The 22,526-nt window shown below is 35.0% G+C and overlaps 1 protein-coding gene across 1 annotated transcript; it reads right to left on the bottom strand.

Annotated features, from left to right (window-relative positions):
- Window positions 1-7,355: 7,355 nt before the first annotated feature.
- LOC149197263 (senescence/dehydration-associated protein At4g35985, chloroplastic-like) lies at window positions 7,356-10,744 on the bottom strand. Its single transcript, XM_089403885.1, has 4 exons — window positions 9,600-10,744; window positions 7,991-8,157; window positions 7,799-7,883; window positions 7,356-7,699 (listed from the first exon to the last, which is right to left on the bottom strand). Exons 1-4 carry the CDS (start codon window positions 10,499-10,501, stop codon window positions 7,507-7,509), a joined length of 1,347 nt encoding a protein of 448 aa, XP_089260011.1. The 5' UTR covers window positions 10,502-10,744; the 3' UTR covers window positions 7,356-7,506.
- Between the last annotated feature and the right edge of the window lie 11,782 nt (window positions 10,745-22,526).

Below are 22,526 nucleotides of genomic sequence, written 5' to 3' on the forward strand. Positions count from 1 at the left end.
ACGTAGCCATGATCTTTTGGACTAAATGACTTTGTATAGAACCTATTTTTTGCACCGGCCTCTCGCAAACTTGCTTATAGTCCCGCACCTTCTTTCAACTACTTGGGGCGTTGAGACTGTGCTTTCTTTAGCTAGTCAGGTGGTCACACCCCTGGTGCGATGTCTCAGCTTTCCTACTAGCCCGGGTTGCAACCATTTGTTGGCTTATTGGGCCCTGATCCATGTTCAGAAGAGTTATTTAGCCAAACAAATCTCGCAGCTACCGGCCCTTTCGACAACAACCCGTGGAACGCGGACTGAGGTCTCACCCGAGGTAGTAGGGGAGGGTGCTAGAACTAGGTTTCCGCACCCTTGAGATGTCTTGATGTCGTCTGGAGGGTTCGCACGTCGTTCTGTGGCCTTGCGCCACTCTGCTTCAGCGTAGATCCGGAATAAGGTAATTCCTTGATAGTTATTATTAATGAGTTGTTATAGCTCAGATTACAGTCTTTAAGCAAACATTTAATAGAGATAACCAATGTGCGCACCCAGAAATGTTATAACTTTACATAAACTCAGAATATAAGAATAGTCACATATATCAAACAGATACATCAACCATAAATTAACCAGATCCACAATATTTCAGAATTAACACAGTATTTCAGAACCAACTTATCTTTATTCCACTCTTTTACCAATACATCCAGATTTGCCCTACGCACTCAGCTGCAGGGGTCTACGCACACAGCTGCGGACTCTACCAGGCCTCTGCGCACATAGCTACAGAGCCTCTATCTACCCACCAACACCCTCAACTCGTACTTACAAACACTTCAAGACTTCTTTCTTAAAAAACCCATTACATTCCAAATCCAAAAGTACATACCAAAAACTGAATCCTAACTCTAGAGCCTTGCTCTATTTATACATTTCCATGGTCTGCGAACCATGGGCGAGCCGACTTAATTTACATTATTTTTTGGCGGACAACCCTTTGACTTGACTCATTTACAATTCACGGTCCGCGCACTTCGCAGAGTCCTTACCATACCTTTCCCAAAATTTCGGGCTTTGAGCCCCAAAATTGTTATGCGGGCCCTCTACTACCCAACACTAGACATAAAAAAAGTTGCAAATCAAGATCAACAATTCATAAAATAACAAAAGCACAAGACTAACAACAAACACCATGGCTCAATCCCCATGGTTCCCGGGGAAAGCTCAACCCGAGCCTTCTTCCAGATTTCATGGAAACCTCTCTTACCATGCAACTCCCTACATCATGCTCACGCATGTCAACCACATGTTCCAAATATCAAGGCAATCATATCTATCAATTTGAAATCAACTTTTACAAACAATCATGTCATAATCCATAGTCATCTCATAGTCATCAATCATAATACTACAACTATCACGTAGTATACTCAAGTACATATCAATTGTCTCAACACATATATTTTAGTACAATCATCTTAAAACAAGATCATTTGAACACATACTCATTTTATGCAATTCATCAAACATTCGTACCAACTTGCAAACATACCATGTTAAATAAATCAATTAGATGACATAATAGGCACCAACACTCAAATATCAAATAGACAACATAATCAACTATGAAATGCCAAGTATAATACATAAGAAAACTCATACCTTAGTGTACCTCAGGGGAGGCTATCTTGTCTGCATAATCAATCTAGTTAGCGAGATATAACTTTACAACATGTCAACATAAATCATGATATCCATAACAGTAACTAACTAACATGTTCATGTTACAGGCTCATAATCATATGTCGTTCATGCATAATAATCACATATGTATGATCAGTTTAAATTAGTACGACGCCACATCACAAATATGTCATCTCATACCTGAGTATCGCAACCATAACCATCTGCATAGATCAAACTAGGTTAACACAATACATATAACATCAAGATCTTCAATGCAATGAACATAACCATCACACATATGACCAATCCAAATTATTGCATCAAGATCTCAATGAAATAACTCCAATCATCAAGTTAATAACATATAACAACAATAAGCTATATATCATGCTCATCAACAACACAAAACTGAATCATCAAGCTAACTGTCATATAACAATCAACAAGTTAACCTATAACATACTCATCAGAAACATAGCATAATCATCATGTTATCTAATATAAAACAAAAATAGCAATACATACAACTACAAGTTACTATCATTCTTGACTATCTGACACATGTGCATATAACTACACTAATCAACCAACAACTATTATGAATGTAACCATAACATCGAAAGACATGTACATAAACCTAATGCATATAAAAATCCTTAACTTACATACCTGCATGCCCAAATGCAATACCGATATGATGATCTGCCCTTGCATCGAGGTCCAATGCTGCAACTTCACTGTGATGATCTGCATTTCTTTCTTTATCTCAACCAACTCATTAGCATCATAACAACCAATAGCACCATGATGACCTAAATTACATACGATGACTTCACAAGGCATGTTTGACCTACTATACATGCATAATCATAACCAAGACCATACATGCATAACAACTGCATATACACACATAAAAAATGAGTACCAAACCATATACACATCATTCTAGCTAGAGTCCAGTCATCAATGCATGACCATATCAAGTACACAAACCATGACCTCATGCATGACAACAACCATTACTCCATTGTACACATTTCCACATGCAACCAACAATATGCATAAGCAATGCCAAATCAACTACACCTATGCATAAACGCATGTAATCGAACATAAGCGATCAATTCTTGTAATCAACCTACAAGATTGATACATGTAATCAAAATATTCAAAAATGTAACCTAACATACAAGGATGTAAGTAGGTATCATGAAATCAACATGTAAGCGACATATAATCCATACACAGTCAATCGAATGTTCCAAAAATCAAGACATCGTGTCTATTAATTTGAAATCAGCATTCACAAATACTAACAACTTATAAACATACCCCCTTACTATCCATGGTCCACACTAAGGTAGAAGGAGAAGCTACTATAATGGTCTGATCTCCAATGTCCAATTATGGAAATGGGATCTCCAAAGCTCTACTAATTTTAACCACACTTGAAAATAAATTTGTTTTCATTTCTCATACATTTTGTATGATATTAAGTCAAAACATTTCACTTATTCCACTTGTAACATAATAACTAAGAACATGCCACTTTTCCATTTCCTTACATGCAACTTTTCAAATTCCTTGCATGCAACCTTTCAAATTCCCTACATGTAACTCTTCAAATTATTTGCATGCAAATAGGCATAGATCAGTGACATCCACATTATCATACAACAATACTATTGCATTTAAAAAATAACATTTTCTTCAAACAATTACCATACTTTTACATTTTCTTCAAACAACTACTACACTATTACATGTGCATGTAAGCATTTCTTCAAACACTTTACGTGAAAACTAATATAGCAAAGTATTTTCATAAAAGTAAGCATATATCACTACAGAAATACTATTACACATCAATGTTATCCCCAACCACAAACAACATACTCATTGGGGAATTTTATCAAACAGTTTGTATGCAATTAATCATTGAACCATTTAAGCATTTCATCAAACACTTTGCATGCAAACCAATATAGCAAATGATTCAATGCATATATCCTAAGCTGTAGTAGAACAATTTATGGAAACTGAACCATATGATCAGTGGTATTTTCCCTCACTATGGTTCAAGTTTCAACTTCTGATATTTCATAGATGAAAAGTTATAACAAAATACCAACACTATCCTATTTGGTGCACAATTCTAGGAGTATCCAGAAAGCTCGATTTACACTGGCCATATCTCCTAAAATATAGCGAATAAATGTGTGAAATTTTTGTCACAATATAAGCGGTATTTCCTCTCATTGTGGAAAAAATTTCAACTCCTAAGAGATCCCATAATAAAAGTTATAACAAAAATGTCAGCATGACATGTTTGAGACCTAATTTTAGGAGCATTCAGAAGGCTCGACTCCCTCTGCTCATATCTCCTAAACTATTGCGACCCAATATTTGAAATTTATACCACATAATCATTGGCATTTACCTTCATTATGGACAAATTTTTGACTTCTAATATTCCACAGAATAAAAGTTATAACAGATATGACAGAAAGGTCTAAAAATTAACCTTTGTTCTTCATTTTACCTATGATAGAGCCCATCCAATCCAAGTGTTTGAACCATGCACTGATACCACTTGTAACACCCTCTGGGGTAAATTTTCATATAAAAAACATAATAGGAACATAAATACAATGGAGATATCAACCATCAAAATCCATATATACATCAATACATTTGCACATGAGAATCAAGGGAATGAATTTTTCATTAATAATGCAATGAACCAACCGACGATGGGACTACCACATTCCACCCGACCATAGATTGGCTGAGCCAAGTCTCTCTTCAGCCAATCACCTTCGTGCCATATTCCAAGCATGAATGTGGGACTCATAGAACACATCAAAAGACACCAATCAATGTGGATGCCACTGGAGTTCTCCACCTATAGAGTGAAGAATTTGAGTGCCTCCTAGTCTCTCAGGATTTACCGTGCATCTGCAGTCTGATCCAGGGATCACTATGCCCTACATCGAGACATACTCTCCAGGGTTTACCATGCATTCCATCCCGGAATCACTAGGACCAACGGAGATAAAATACACCTCTTGGCTTTACCATATATCCCACCATTCACCGGAAAGGATTCCTATGCCCACCAAGGCACACAATCTGGCTTTACCACAACCCACAGTCTGGTTCAGGGGTTACTAGGCCAGTGGATTCGTGCATCGTTAGTCTGGTTCAAGGACCACTACCACCATGTGTTTGTCAATTCGGAGATCCACCCCACTCAGCTTCGAATCCAATCCGGTCATCCCCCACAAAACGCATGAGAGAACCCATCTCATCAAAGCTATCAAGAAATGGCAAGGCTAGGCTAAAAATATTGTCACACCTGGCAAAACCCATGCCATGGTAGAAAAGAAACACTTGCAATCCCATGCATGCCAAATATAGCAAGGAAAATACACATGCAATCCCATGCATGCCAAATCTAGCAAGGAAAATACACATGCAAGTTGATACCTGCAATGAAGCCTGTTGTAGTTGCTTGATCTTGCCTTTCCCTGCTTGATCTTTGCTTCCTCTTGCCTTCTTTGCCTTTATTGCTCCAATGCCAAAGTGCTTCAAAAAAACTCTAACCAAGAGTATGAGAGAGAGAGAGAGAGAGAGAGAATAATGAGAGAGCTCCAAAATAAAATTGACCAAGTCTTTCCCACTGATCCTCATAAGAATTGTTATTAATGAGGCCTCAAGTTTCTTCATTTTCGATTATTTTCCTTCAATTTCCTCCTCAGATGCAACCTGTGATCTTTCACCTACTTTTTCTCCTAATTTCCATTATTTTCCTTTATTTTCCTCCTCACATGCAACCTGTGACCTTTCACCTACTTTTTCTCCTAATTTCCATTATTTTCATAAATAAATGTGCCAAAATACCTTTTTGCCTCTTTAATGCCTTAGCCATTGCCTTTGCCAATTTCCTTAGCCATAAACAATCAAATGAACACCCCCTACGATGTCTTGCCCACCATTCAGCTTGGAATATGTGTCCCATCATCTATGGTATTTATATATTTTTACATGGAATTTTCACTAGGGCTGTTACATAGATTCGAACCGAGTTATGGGCTCCTTGGCGTTAAGGATGAATGATCATTTTAACGCAAGTGAGTAGGTTCAGCCAGAAGATGAAGATGACGAAGAAGATGCTACATCTGATTAAGCTCCAAGTTTTGGGCACATGGTTAACATGTATCAATGTCTAAACGCTACCTAGAATAAAAAACCCACCAAGAAGGAGACCCCAAAACAAAACGATTGATATAACTTGAGAAGTCAAGGGGCTCCTACTGTGATTGAGATACCGAAAAAGAAGGTCAAGAAAATGATCAGAAAAATTGATCCACCAGCATCCTCAACACAAAAAACACAAAGCAAGTCTGGGAAGACAGCTCCAACGAAGGATATGTCCATGAGCAGCTTACTTCAAAACACTCCACCAGACAATACAAACACAAGTCTTCCCGCTTTGGATGACAATATTATTGAAGACATGAAGAAGACCTATGCAAACATCTCTCTATACGAACTCACCAAACTCAGGAGTCACCGAGATATTCTTTTGCATGCACTAGGGTGAACCTCCATAGACAATGTTGCCTCCTCTAGCAAGGGACCAAGTAAGTCTCCCAGATCTCTCACATATGTACTCAACGCACTTCGCATGGAAGACGCGAACTTGATCTGCCCACCATTTTTGTTATCTTTTGAAATATTCAACTTCAATGTCCACAATTGTTTGGTTGACTTTGGTGCATCAGTCAATGTCATGCCACTCTCCATTGCTAAGAACATCAGTATGCAATGGAGCATTACAGTCGTGCATATCATCCAAATTGACCGAACATGCATACTAGCCATTGGTGAACTCTGGGATGTGATCATCTGGTTATCATCTGACGGGAAAGTTCAATAGTGCATCAGCATTGTGATCATGGACATCCCAGAAGCATATGGCTTACTTCTCAACAAAGACTGGTCCAGCAAGTTGCAAGGATATTTTGCTACAGACTCGTCACACTTATGGCTTTCGTACCAGGGAAGAAAAACCAGATTCGAGTGTTGTCAGAGAGATACATGAAACACAATGTTACTCCCTTGGACGATCAGAATGAAACGTTGGCTTTCGCGGAACTTCTGTTCGAAAATTTCTTTCTGGAAATGTAGATGGGGTGCTATCTTGCACAGCTATGCCATACTTATAATAATTATAATTATAGTTATAATTATAATAACAAAACAAAACAAAGAGTGACCATTGTAAACTAAGTTATTTAAAGTTATTTTAATATCAATAGGATATCTTAAAGTGGTTTTAAAATAAAGATTAAGTAATTTGGTAGCTTAATAAATTATCCTGGATTGGTTTGGTTTATATATAGTTTTTGGTCTGGTTTATATACAGTTTTAGTAGGTTTTTAATGGTTAAGAGTATGTGTTTCTTTTCTCCTAAACAATCATAAATTTAAAAACCAAAAGAGATAGAATATGTATGTTTCAATAAATTTAACAGTCAAATAACTGTGCAGAAATAGTTTTTTATCTCACCATCAAAAGTGTAACCAATACTAATTTGATATCTAACTTAACCATAACTTTAAAATAAAATAATAATAATAAAATAAATATACTATCCAACTAATAAACTAATAAACTTAATAAAACTTACGCATCGTACATACAGATTCTCCCTTGATACTCCAAATCACAGCTTTTACATGAAGCCCATTTAAACTCATGGAAAATCATCTTCCTTCTTGCAGAGTGTATTAAAAATAGAAGCAATTCAATTCCAACAAAATAGTCAATGTAAATTTATTTGGATGCAGTAGTGATTGCTTTGCTAGAATTCTTCAGATTCAAAAGCTTCAGAGCGGATGCTGATAACATTCCATTCGTTGCAGGATTGATAGCCTTCCGAACCTTGGTGACGTTCCAAGCAGTTCCAATTACATGCCCCGCAACTTCAAATGTGTCATGTGTCACCTCTCCTGCGTCATCCCCAAGCCTGCACTCAAATGAAACCCATGCTCTCAATATTAACCTGCACACAAACAAACATTTGTGGGTCCAGAAAACTATACAGACCGAACCGAAAATGCAGTACCTCTGTGTAACAACTTCAACTGTAGCATCAGAAGCCGCTGACAGGGCATCCTTCCCTGCTGCTTCTGCAGCTTCTAAAACTTTGTCTGAAATTCAATAATTAGAAACCCAATTATTATCGTAGCTAATACCTATCATATAGAACATTTATTTGGAAACATTTTGAGGTTATAATGGGAGAATATTGACGTACTGATTGCATCCAAGGAAGCAAGAAGGACTTCTCTAGGTAGCATGCGGAAGAACTTTTGGCTAGCCTCGGAGCCCAACACGGGAGCAGTAACGGCACTGCTTACTATGACCACCCCCGCCAGCACATTCTCGCTTAGTTCTTCGGTCATTTTTGATAGCTTTTTAACCCTACACATAATATTTCGATACCAACATTCAATATCCAGAATTAGGGTTTAAAGGAAAGGAACTTTTTAACCCTACAGATAATATTTTGATACCAACATTCAATATCCAGAATTAGGGTTTGATGGAAAGGAAGGGAGGGTGGCGCAAAATTAAACTTCTACTCATAAAATTTTAATTTTTTCATATACAACTATCCATTTAGAGCTGAGGATGTTAGCTTTTATACACTCATTACAATAATTGTCTAGAAGTTCTAAAAAAATAATAAAAATAATTTTTTTAATCTTTATCAATTTTAAATTATATATAATTTTATAATCTTATTAATGGATTAAGATTAATTATTAAAATATAATTATGTATTTAAATGGATAGTAAATCATCTCATGCTTTTAATAGTTAGTTTATCATATCCGTGAATTTCAATGGATCAAAAATTTACTTTTAACAAAAAAAAATTACGAGATTAAAATTCCAAATTAAAATTTTAAATATTTTTACTGGTTACTAAAACCAATGTCATTTTTAAATCAAAAGAGAAATGTTAATTCATGAGGAAGAATAGAAAATCTTGCTCCAAAATATTTTAATATTTCTTTTAATAAACATTTATAAAATAAATGTTTACAAAGAAAAGTCATATCCTAAGAATATATTAAAATCTTTAAAAACATAAGTACTTCTACATTAAAGTTGAATATATTTGAAAATATTAATTTAATATAGTTTTATTATAAATTTTGTTATTATATTAGGAAAAAAACATCATTAAATCTAATATAAATATTATATTTAATATTAATATTAATATATTATAATATTAATATGATTAAATTTAATAACTTTAGATTAATGCAATATTAAATTTAATATAATATTAAATTTTTATATTGTAATATATATTAAGATATCACTAGGTTAGATTTATTTAACATCAGATTTTTTTTGTGCGGAGAGAGAAATCTCTCTAAGTGTAAACCTTATTTTTTGAGTGTAGAACTTGAGAAAAAATTTACACCTAAAAAAATTAATTCTTCTCTACATATAATAGATCCAATATTAAATAAAACTAAATTATTTTAACTACCTATATAAAAATTACACTTACTAAATATGATTAAAATCATATTCTAAATATGATTAAAATCATATTGTTATGATTGGCTTTCCAGATTTTTAATATTCTATAGAGCTGAGGCTCTTAGCTTTAGCACACTCATTACCATGACCAACTAAATACCATACTTACTAAATATGAAATCATAACAAAATCTAACTAGACTCTCTCACGTTCGATTTCTAATATTGAAATCACTTGAACTCAACTTGGATCATGCCATATCTACATGCGAGAGTGTAATTACAGGGTTTAGACAAGGGTTGTTGAGGAGATGTTATCCCTGAACCAAACAAAAAGCAGAGAAAATCTAAAGATCACTTACCTTCGGATGTTTCTTTTTGTGCGGGAACTGATCTTGATATCAGTATTCTTTTTCTTTTCATGATCAGAGGCTGCGGCCGTTTTGCTCTCGGATTTGGTTACTCGGCTTCTGACAAATTCTCCGCCTTTCTGCACCTGAGAAGCATAAGCGTTGGTGCAGAGAAATATACCCTTGATAATCTGCTCTGACCCCGAAGCAATGGCCTTGACCACCACACTGTTATAGTCTTCCACTTTCGGTGCCAATGCACTCCAGTACGCCCCCTCCGGGTTCTCTCCCTCACACGAACCGTTCTTCGCTGATCGTGTGGCTTTGGGCACACCGCCTGTGGATTCCGCTGGCAGCGCAAAACAAGCGTGCTGCTTAAGACAGCTGTCCAGCAAATCCAAACCCTCTTCGCCTGCAAACGTTACTCCATAGTTCAGAACCTCGGAGCTTTCTTTATCTTCATTGTTTGCCTCGTCGTCTGGCGGAGGACGGATGGAGAAGAGGTAGTGACGGGAGTCGATTTTTAGGGTTGGCTCGTCCTTGGCGAGAGGCCAACGCACTTCTTCTCCAACTTTAACAAACAGGGCGATTCCTGTATTCCCCTGAACAAGTCGAACAATGGAAAATTCGCCGCTGCCCAACTGCACGCTAACTTCCTCTCCTGCCTCCACCAAGTGCACCACTGCTCGTCCTGGAATCCTCACCAGCGTTTCTTCACTAGAATTCCCTCCTCCCTTCTGATCATCATGTTGCATTTGCTGGTTTGCATTCGTTTCTGAAAAACTTGAAACTTTTTGCGCCATCTTACCGTTATGATTATCTTGAACATCCATACGAGGAGGATGAGGAGTTTCCATGGACTTGCTGCTGTTTCTTTTATTCAAACTCAAGGGGTTCCTCGCCACCCACTGCATCTTTCGAATTCTGGTTTTGGCACTGCCCTCTTCCTTGTTTAGCTTACATCGGAGTATTGAATCTCCTCTCCTGCTTCTGCTTCAATTGCAAATAATGGAATTCCTGACCTTCTCGTCTTCTTATACCCTGCAGTTTACACAATCTCAGAATCTCTGATAGCAATCTGTATTCAAATTTGTTACAGCTACTGTCTCGTTCTTTCAGTCGATGCTGTCTTCTACCGTGAACAGTTAAAGAGAGAAAAATATTCTTTGTTTTACTTGTTCTTTCTGTCCTCCACCTTCAACGTTAAAGATTAAAAAGAGCAGATTCCTGGTTTTCCTTATTTCAGTTTTCACTGTTTTCTCTGCCGAATAGAATACTGGAAAGCGTATTCGCTTCGGCATGGTGGTGTGAGCGGCGATTGCGTTGCACGCACCGAATCTAATTCTCTTCTTTAAGATGTATTATAAAGTACGTAGAAAAGGTTGTCATGATTATTTTAATTCAGGAGAAATTTGATTGCGAAAGTTTAATTATTAATCTCATGCTTTATATATTAAAAATATAATTAAGTGTTAAAATTTAAAATCGTTATACAATCAATATGAAAATATAACTTTATTTTTTTTAAATCAAAAAATAAGTTTAGAGTACGCAGTTTTATTGGATAGGGAGAGGTAAATGTTAGCCTAATTAAAATGATGAAAATAAAATTAATAATTGTAATTATAATGGTATATACATTTATTTTATGATATTTGTATATGGTATTTGATATGATGAGAGTATATTTCAAAATTTTAGTAAATTTATTATGATATGTCAGAGTAGTATCTTATTGTATATTTCATGGTATTTGTTATTATGAGATCATATTTAAAGATTTGAATAAATTCATTATAGGATGAAAGAGAGCTTTTTCATCTTAACTTTAGACCTGATCTTTGTGGCTGCTTGGTAAATCTAGATTTACATTCTATTTAGATTAATATATATTAATTGAAAAATTATCAAATAGATTAACAATAAATATAAATATATATATATATATATATATATATATATATATATGAAAATTTATTTTCCAAATAATTAAAAATTAAATAAAAAGCATTTTCATCTCAAACCAACATTCCAATCATTTTTTAAATAAATTAATGAAAATTATAATTAACTTAAAACAATTTTTGTTTAGCCAAAGTAACTACGAACTTTGTAGTATGAATAACTTAAAGATAGTGCAACCACATAAATTAAATGGAATGGTCAATAAATATTGATAAGCATCAATCTATGATAGACATGGATATTCACCAGAGCTTATCATGAGGATTCTTAACTTGTAAATATACTTTATTACAACACCAATATGGTTTATGAATACCACATACCCAAAAAACTATAACTCGTTTTACAATGAATACATATAGTTTAAATTTAAATTTTTTTTAATAAAACCAAAAAGATCATAACTATTATTAAAAGAATTTAATGGATATTCTATAAAAGTTAAATCCCTACCCCTTTATGTTCAACTTAACCAAACATGATGGTGATCTTTAATTAAATTAATCAAACTTATAATTAAGTTTAAGCAACTTTTGTTTATCCAAAGTAACTACAAACTTTCTCAAATACTCATGTATAACTTAAATTAGTGAAATGATATAAAATAAATGTCTCAAAAATACCAATAGGCATCAATCCATGGTAGACAACATATATATTTAAAAAAACATGTAACAAGATTATTAATCATCTAGAGTTTTGTCCACTTTATCATGAAGATCCTTAACTTGTAAATATCCTTTGTTACAATATCATGGATCACTACCATGACTTATCAATACCACATGTTCAAAAAACCATATCTCATTTTATAATCAAATTATTATATGTATATATATTATTTTGATTTAATTTTATAACCGTTTAAAAATTAAATTGAAAAGAAAAATAACATAAATACCTCTAGGGTTAAGATGAATATAGGATAGTTTAATTATTAATTATAATCAATTATGATTATAATTATTAATTTTGTGTTTTCTTTTTTTTTATTTTTATGTAATGTGACCAAGTCTTCTCTCCAATCTTGATAGATCCATAGCTAAGATGAATATAGGCTAGTTTAATTATTAATTAAAATTAATTACAATTACAATTATTAATTTTATGTTTTTATTTTTATTTGTATGTAATTTGACCAAGTCAAAATGTTAAATAAGAAATTTATTACAACATCTGTACCATATTAGTTATTAAGAAGTGATATTATATTTTTAAATTGAAAAAAAAAATCATAAAGACAAATTAAAATATACATTCACTTAAATTATGATGACTATTATTAATTATAAAATGAATATATATATATATGTGTGTGTGTGTGTGTGTGTGTGTGTGTGTATGTGTGTGTGTGTGTGTGTGTGTGTGCGCGTTAAACATATATCTATGTTAAACATATATACATTTAAATGAAAATGCAATAAAATTCTTAATTATGGAGATTTATCCTCACTTTACCATGGATATTCTTAATTTGTAAATAGGTTTTGTTACAATATCTTGGGCCAATACCATGACTTATCAATACTACATAGAAAAACTAATAAGTCATATTATTGGACACTTATTTAGATGACATTTTTTTATTAATCAATTTAATTAGAAGGAAAAAATAACACAGTTACTTTGGTGATAAATCTCAACCTTTGATATATGTAAATAATAAAAATAATCTAGAATATTTTAAACTATTCTATAATGATTAAATCCCTATCATCTTTCTAATAATTATTGATAAATCAATTATAATTCCAAAAACCCTATTCCAAAATAAACACATCAGTAACACATCAACATAATAACTATATTATTTAAAAAAATATTTTCTTTTCTTTTTTTATTTTTCTCATCCAGGGTAAGCCTTGGTTTGGACCAACCCCAATGTTGGATGGAAATATATATATATATATATATATATATATATATATATATATATATATATATATATATATATATATATATATATATATATATATATAATTCTTCTAATCTAGGGTGAGCCTTGGTCAAGGCCAGCCCCAATGTTGGATGGAAGAATGATATATCCACCAGTGGGGTCAAGGCCAACCCCAATGTTGGATAGAATAATGATAATAATCATATTTCCACTAATGGGATGCTCCTTCGAGCTGAGGTCAGTCCCAATGTTGGATGGAATAATGATATGTCCACCAATGGGATGCTCTCCCCAGGATTGTATGAAGCGCTTTCCCTAAGATTGTGTGAAGCTCGATCCATATTGGATGCCCCTTGGGATAGTTTCATGTCGGCAAAGGTGTATCACATGCTCAACCCCTCTCCATGACATTTGAACTAGTAACCTATTGGAATTAAAACCCACACAAATTATTTGATCTATGCCTCATGGGTAAAAAAAAATTATTTAATCTAAACAACCTTTACATACAAAACTCCTCCCTAACCACCATCATTACTCCAACTAAACCGAATTCTACCTACCAACCATAACAACATTTTAACTTTGGCTCCACTTAACATATATGAACTCTAAAGGAGTTGACTTCGTCTCTCACTCTTAATAATATATCATATCACTTTAGTGACACATACTTTGGTACTTATTATGTCACTATGGAGCAATGATATACAAGATCAAAGTTGTTGTATTTTTTGGACCATACAAAAAAAGGGGCAAATATTTTGTGCAAAATGCAAAGTTCACTTTGTGCTTGAGGTTTTCTAGAGGTGATGTCAATCGTACTTTCACATCAAGGCTACAAAGCTCGATGCCATGACACATCCAATTGGTTATTAAATGTTAACTTCATTAATTTTACTTCCTTTACCATACCCACAGTTGAGCAGAGTCAACAACAATGGAGTTTGTACTAGTCGCCCAACTATCATGGCCATTCAGACTATAACTCTCTTGGACATGGTCAGACCAAATAATATGCACCCCACTATTGCACTTCCAAGTCCATGTTCTAACAATCTAACTTCAACCGAGTCGAAAATGGCGCACAACTCTTCCAAAGGATGAACAAAGCTCTCATGGAATTCGGCAGTGTCACTCTTGGTGCCATGCAGATTTAGGTGGCGCAACAATGAGGAATTCCAATAAGTGTGATTTATTTATGAGATTGAACATGTTAGGCAATGATCCAGATATTTTCACTTCAAAGATGCATACAAAATTTCATTTAAAAGAGCATGTAACCATAAGATGCATATACATAAAAACAAGCAGAAATAAATTATAAACATAAGAAGAAAAGACATAAAAGGTTAGTAACGGATTTCACCCAATGTGGGTTATGTCTCAAGGCTCTGCTCAAAGTGGAGAGGCCTCTTTCATTAATATTTAGCAAAATCAAACCACATGCATGTACAAATGACACCTTATACCTCGACTTCTGGGGATGGCCTAAAAATGCACACCTTTCCTGAAGAAATGGACTGCATTGTTGAATTCCTGGTGAAAAATCGTGAAAAATGACTATAAACTTGACCATTTTCTGCTTCAGGAAAAATCTATATCCCCACGAATCTCAAAGACTACCCCAAGATTCCTTCTCATAGGCTAGCTAGAATTTGACTACTGAAATGAAGAATTTGATCACACCATCACATTCCTTGTGAAAAATTGAGAAGAATGAGTATAAAGTCAGTATAGCTCTGGAACTATCATTTTCAGGCCTCCATGGAATCTTAAAGTTTCCATAAAGATTTCGTAAAGATTCTATTCTACTAATTGACTGAAATTTTGTTGCTTAGATGAAAAAATGATTACACCATCAGACTTCTTGTAAAAAACTAAGAAAAATGAGTATAAATTTGACCTAGTTCTATCAGCTTCAAAAATTGGCCTCTAGGGAATATTTTAGATTCCATGCAGATTCTTGAGTCATGGTTCCACCCTCATTAGTTTGTCTCTAGAAAATATGATGCTCGGATCAAAAAACCTACACCACTATCAAAATCCTAGTGAAATTATGAGTAAAATGAGTATAAAGTTGGCATAATTCTGAAACTCTGAAAATTTGACCCCAAGGGAATCTTTTAAATTCCTTGCATATAACCATGCATCAGGGTTCCACTCCATGTCCGCTCAAGGTTCCACCTCTGCAATGCTTTATGTGTCTCTATTCCCTTGTGGTTGAATGGAAAATATGAGTTTAAATATATAAAAAGCTTGGCGTTAATTTTTAAGCCTACCTTCCTGAAAGAATAGTTGATAGTGTTAATTTGTTGGACCGTTGTCAAATTTATTTTTTTAGTTATTTTTATTTATTTTTAAAAAATATTGAGAAAATTCGTTGGCCCGAATTTTGGGGATACTAGAAAAATTATGTAGGCGACAACTTTTCTAGTTCCAGCCATTGGATACTGTCGTCGCAAAGTGCCAAACTATTTCCTCATTAATTTCTGCCAAATTTAGCCAGTCTTCTAAATTTAGTTGTCGCTCTTCTAACTTTAGCCTAGGGGCATAGTTGACCAAAACTTTGACCGGCCATAACTTTCGCATACAATGTCGAATTAAAGTGTCATTTATTCTGTTGGAAATATTGTGATGAGCTCTTCGATCTAACTCTAGTTTCATGGAAATAAAAAAATAATTGATTTTTGAGCCTTTCATGAGCCATCTTTGATCACTGGGTGTTTCTGCAGCCACCTAGATCATTCCTCCCCACTTAGGGGCTTTTGGTCCTCCAAAAGCATGAACATAATCTGCAATTTATTGTGTTCCCTTGTCTACAGAACAAGTGCCCTGATAGACCACACTTCCTTCTCCTTCACCTTTTTTCTTCAGAGACATAAGTGATGAGCCGACACGTGCATCCTCTGCAAACATGTCATACAATATTTGCAAAATACATGTTCAATTATATGACCAATCATGACCCAAGCATCCCCATACTTGCCAAGGGTTTATAAGACACACTCTTTGGTCAAGTGTACATCATAATAGAAACCAATACCCCAATTATCAATAAAAAGAGGCCAAAACATCATTATGGTGCTTTCATAAGTAATGGAATATACATAATCACTTTTACAAACATTTTGGAACATATGATTTACAATAATATGGCCACAATAAGCTACTATATCTAATAAAACCATCTCTCACTCAACAAAGTGAATGGGTCATCTCCTTGTGGACAATTCGCTTATTGAACATCTTCACCAGTTGGTTCATTCTTAGGTGCTTTCTCATCATGGAGTATCTGACATGTGGCTCTCTGATGTCCATCCCTATTACAGTGACTACAATGATTCTTTCTCCTCCAAAATTTCTAGATCGTCTTCGAAATCTTATTCCTAGTGCACCTTTGATAAGAGCCTATGGACATCCTCACTATCATTGGAATGTGATGAGGTGCTCCCATCATCCATCATTGGTTGGTCACCGGTTGTCTTGGAGAATTCTCCAACCTCTTTTTGTATATATCCAAGTCCCGCATAACGAGGCAATTCCTCCACTTTGATGGGATTCACAATTCCCTGGCCATTAATGTCAAGGCCCTTTCCTTGATACCCCATTTTCTTCAACTATTTTGATCCAACTCCTGTAGTATGTTTCTCAAAAGTAGTGAAATAATTATCCTAAAAAAACATGAAATTGAAGAATCACTTTTTCCCTCAAACTTATTATGTTGCAACTTTTTGAAGGCCTCCTCCTTGGTTTGTAACTAATGTTTCAACCTTTGTTTCTCCTTCTCTACTTCTTATAGGAGTCTTCTTAGTTCAACATTCTCCACTTGAATGCTTTGGTTGATCTCTTTGAGTTCTTGGAGCCATGTAGTATTTGGTGTCCTCCTTATGTTTTACACAATATCTACGGAGATCTTTGTCTCATTTCCTGAATCAGAACCCAAGTCGATAGGTTCATCTTCTACAATCCCAAGAGTTGAAATCTTCCTTTCATCACCTGAGTCTAAACCTAGGTCAATTGGTCCAACACCTGCAAATCCTATTGTTGTGAACTTCTCATCATCCTCTGATTCTGATTCTTGGTCTTGTTGCACAGTTGCAACTGTCTTCTACTTCTCTCTTTTTTCATTCCTCTTTGGCCTTAATTCTGGATGTAATTTCCAGCAATGCTCCTCATCATGCCCTTATTTCTCACAATGAGTACAAGAGGGCTTTGTTTATTTTCTCTTAGTTGTTGTTTTCCTCTTTGGACAGTCATCTTTCTCATGCTTCCCCCTGCTTTGAAGATGTAATACCTTCACACTAGCATCATCAAGAGTTTTAGGTTCAAATAATAACAATGAATGATGAAAATAACCATGCAATGAGTCAATGTATTTCATCAATGTTTCAGGAGACTCTAATGGAACATTTAATTCTAATGCTTGTTTTCTAAACTCCTACATAAAATTTTGAACATTTTGACTTTACTTTGTTTCAAATGTTGTCATTCCATCACGGCCTTCTGTCTATAACCCAATGGGTGAAAATGTCCTCTTAAAGCATAAACAAACTCAAACCAAGATGAAAGAAGTTTATGACTACTCTTACCACCTTAGCTATGCATCTTGTCTTCCCACATGACGAGAGTAGTGCCACTCAATCGAAGGGATGCTAGCTGGATCTTAGCTCCATCCTCTTTGATTCATTGGATGCAGAAATATGCTTCAACTTGTCTAATCCAATTATCTAGCTTATTTTCATTAGATTCTCTGCTAAACACAAGAAGATAAAACTTGACATCCAACTTGAAAAAGATATTTTTATGAGTTTTTCTATCTCTAGAATGATGAGAAGAAAAATAAGAAGATTTTTCGCTGGAAGATGGAGAGGGAGGTTCAAGAGGCTCTTCTCCTCCTCCTTCCTGATTCACTGAGGCATTATCATCTGGTCCTTCCTTCTTCTTTAGTTTCATCACTATCTTCTCATACTTTGCAAATAATTTGTCCACTTTTTCTGCCATGGTATAGAAGGCCTTGTGATAGTTTTTCTCTTCCTCCAGCTGAGCATCTTCATTTGCCATTTTCCCTCTCCATATTGCATGTTCTACTTCTGGATCAAAGGATTTAAGTTTCCCTTCAACTCTTTGGAGCTCTACCTTGGTTATCATACACTTTCAATTCACATCAACAGAGGACCCACTTTGATGCCAAACTTGATCCGTATTTTTTCACTTCAAAGATGCATACAAAATTGCGCTAAAAAGAGCATGAAATCATAAGATGCATACACATAAAAGAATCGAAAATAAATGACGACCATGAGAAGCAAAGACACAACAGGTTGATAATGCAGTTCACCCAATGTGGGCTACGTCTCTGGGGTTTTTTCAAAGTGGGGTGGCCTCTTTCATTAATATTTAGCAAAATCAAATTACAGGCATGTAAAAAGGACACCTTATACCTCCACTTCTAAGGATAATCTAAAAATTCACACCTTTTCTGAAGAAATGGACTGCATCATTGTATTCATGGAGAAAAATCTTGAAAAATGACTATAAACTTGACCCCTTTCTGCTTCAGTCAAAATATGGAACCCTGGGAATCTCAAAGATTCCCCCAGGATTCCTTCGCACAAGATGGCTAGTATTTGGCTACTCATATGAAGAATCTGATGACACCATCACGTTCCTTGCAAAAAACTGAGAAGAATGAGTATAAATCGACCTAGTTCTGGAACTCTAATTTTCAGGCCTCCAAGAAATCTTAATGATTCCTCAAGGTTACATAAATATTCTATTCTGCATGTTGACCAAAATTCTACTACTTATATGAGGAAACTAATTACACCATCAGAGTCCTTGGGAAAAACGGATAAAAATGAGTATAAAGTCGGCCTAGTTTTGTCACCTTCTAAAATTGACCTATAGGGAATCTTTTAGATTCCATGCAGATTCCTTCGTCATGGTTCTGCCCTCATCAGTCTGTCTCTGGAAAATTTGATGCTCAGATAAGAAAACCGACAGCACCATCAGACTCCTGGCGAAATTTTGAGTACAATGAGTATAAAGTTGGCATAATTTTGAAACTGTGAAAATTTGGCCCTAAGGGAATCTTTTATATTTTTTGCATACTCCCCTACGTCATGGTTTGTTAGGCCCCTATACTACTAGTGTAACCCCTTATTGTTATTAGTACAACCCTCTTATTATATTGATGTACCCATGTAGTGCCCATATTGTTACTATTGTGCCCCATAGAAGCCCACTATTGTTATTATTGTGCCCTTACATTATTATTGTTATGTTGGCTCTGATTATATTATGACCCCTTAGACTCCTATATATAGAAAGGAGGTCCTTTCATTTGTATCATCCAAGAATTGTTCATTTATGTAATGTAAAGGAGGTTGCCCCCTCGAAGAGGCTGAATTCTAAGGCGTTGATCTATCTTTTCTATCTTTTTGTGAGCTGGTTTCATAACATTTGGTATCAGAGCTTTGGATTCTAGGGTTTCACTACTCCAAATAGGTCATCGTGGCATTTTCGCTATAAAATTTTTCTGCGACGTTTTAGAAGCGAAAAAAAACCCATTTGAGACAAAATCGCACTGAACCTTGGGTCTGAATTTTAGATCTTTTCGCACAATATTTGTGGAGATATGATCTAAGGAATTTGGTCCTTTTGTAGACTCCTGAATTACATTCCAAACACGTGACCTGGGGAAAAAAGTCATAACTTTTGTTTTGAGCATCAGATTGAAATTTTGTAAGAAGTTGCAGAAAGAGGATGGACTGTAGTTTCCTATGTATATTTTTCAGATCCTAAGGTCGAAACAGTGACATGTGGCACTCCGTACAAGTTTTCTCTACTGAACTAGTCTATAATCAGATCACTATGGGAGATCTGGTATAAAACTTCCTTGGAGAATCCAATCTGGATCATACTGGTGGCATTGGAAAGAGGACGTAGAGGGCTACTGCTGTTAGCAGTTTTAGAACTTAAAGATCTGAAAGTACAAAGTTACAGTCGTTTCAAGATCAAGCTCCTAAAATCAAGAAAAAGCAAGATGAGGAAGTTTGATGGCAAGGATCTGGTAAATTGGATACTTCAGATGGAGCAATATTTTGATCTACATGGTGTACCACTATTACAAAAGGTATGTATTTCATCTTCATATTTACAACCGGATCAATTTTTATGGTATAAAGGGCTTTGTTCTCATAAACAACTTGTTACGTGGTCAATTTTCACGGAGAAAATGATAGCACGTTATGAGGATACAAATAGCAACACCTTCTTTAGAGCAACACCACAACAATTGGAAAGAGTAAAAGGGCTTTGTTACATAGTGGAAAGTAAAATTATGGCAATAAGGAAGTCTACTCCTCACAACTATAAAGATAGAAGTGTTGTTTCTCTTAGCCTTCCACAACCTACAAGGGTTACACCACAACAATTGGAAGGAAAAAGAGAAAAAGGGTTTTGTTACAATTGTGATAGAAAATGCATTAAAGGTCATAAGTGTGCTGAGAAGAAAATATTTTACACAGAGTATGAAGAGAAGGAAGAAAAGGATCAAGAAACATCAAAAGAAGAGGATATACACCAGGACCCAACCCCAAAGAAAGAAGAAATGAATGAGACCATATCTTGTAAAGCATTGGCAAGAATTACCACTCCTCAAACTCTCAAGATAGAAGGACATATCAAGAAAAAAAAAGGTGCAAGAAGTGAAAGATCATATCGAGAAAGAAGAAATGAATCCAACCATATCTTGTAATTCATTGGTCAGAATTACCACTTCTCAAACTATCAAGATAGAAGGGCATATCAAGAAGAAAAATGTTCAAGAAGTGAAAGATCACATCGAGCATCAAGAAATGAATCCAACCATATCTTGTAAAGGATTGGAAGAAATTACCACTCCTTAAACTCTAAAGATAGAAGGACATATCAAGAAGAAAAAGGTTCAAGCAGTGAAAGATCACATCGAGCATCAACAACAAGTTCTCCAACTTTTAAAGGATAACGCCACTTTGGTGCAAAATCGAATGAAACAACAGGTAGATCAACATCGTAGTGAAAAATGTTTTGATGTAGGTTATTGGGTATTTTTACTGCTACATCTCAAGAAAGTTATTTATGAGAAGGAAATGTTGGCAATACTATATGCACTTAAGAAATGGCGACCTTACCGAATGGGAAGACACTTCAAGGTAAAAATGGATCATGATAGTCTTAAATACTTTTTAGAACAGCTATTATCTTTAGAAGAACAAAAAAAATGGGTCACAAATATGTTGGGTTATGACTTTGACATCATCTATAGAAAAGGGAAGCAAAATTTTGTTGCAGATGCACTCTCAAGAAAGGATGAGGATGTGGAAGCATTGTTTTGTGTTATTTATATTATCCATCTAGATTGGATAAACGAAGCAAGGGATGAATGGAATAAGGACAAAGAAGTATGGCCACTCATTCAAAAGTTGCAGAAGATCCCTATTCAAACAATACTGCCAAAACTTGAAGAGGAAGGAAAAATCATATTGGAACCTGGAGCAGTCACAGAAACAAGAACCCAACAGCTACGAAATCGATCAATTTCAAAGTATCTCATCAAGTGGAAGAACTTACCTACTTAAGATCCCACATGGGAGGACACGAATTTTATACAGAAGCATCAAGAACTACTCAAGCGTTGAGGACAACACTTTTTGAAGGAGAGGGGCATGTTAGGCCCCTATACTACTAGTGTAACCCCTTATTGTTATTAGTACAACCCTCTTATTATATTGATGTACCCATGTAGTGCCCATATTGTTACTATTGTGCCCCATAGAAGCCCACTATTGCTATTATTGTGCCCTTACATTATTATTGTTATGTCGGCTCAAATTATATTATGACCCCTTAGACTCCTATATATAGAAAGGAGGTCTTTTCATTTGTATCATCCAAGAATTGTTCATTTATGTAATGTAAAGGAGGTTGCCCCCTCGAAGAGGCTGAATTCTAAGGTGTTGATCTATCTTTTCTATCTTTTTGTGAGTCGGTTTCATAACATGGTTCTGCTCCTCGGTTTCCATGCCTGCTCA

The sequence above is a fragment of the Pinus tabuliformis genome, chromosome 2_2 (genome assembly GCF_031772625.1).
Source record: "Pinus tabuliformis cultivar Carrire ecotype Pingquan chromosome 2_2, CPIR1, whole genome shotgun sequence".
NCBI classification, from domain to species: Eukaryota; Viridiplantae; Streptophyta; class Pinopsida; order Pinales; family Pinaceae; genus Pinus; species Pinus tabuliformis.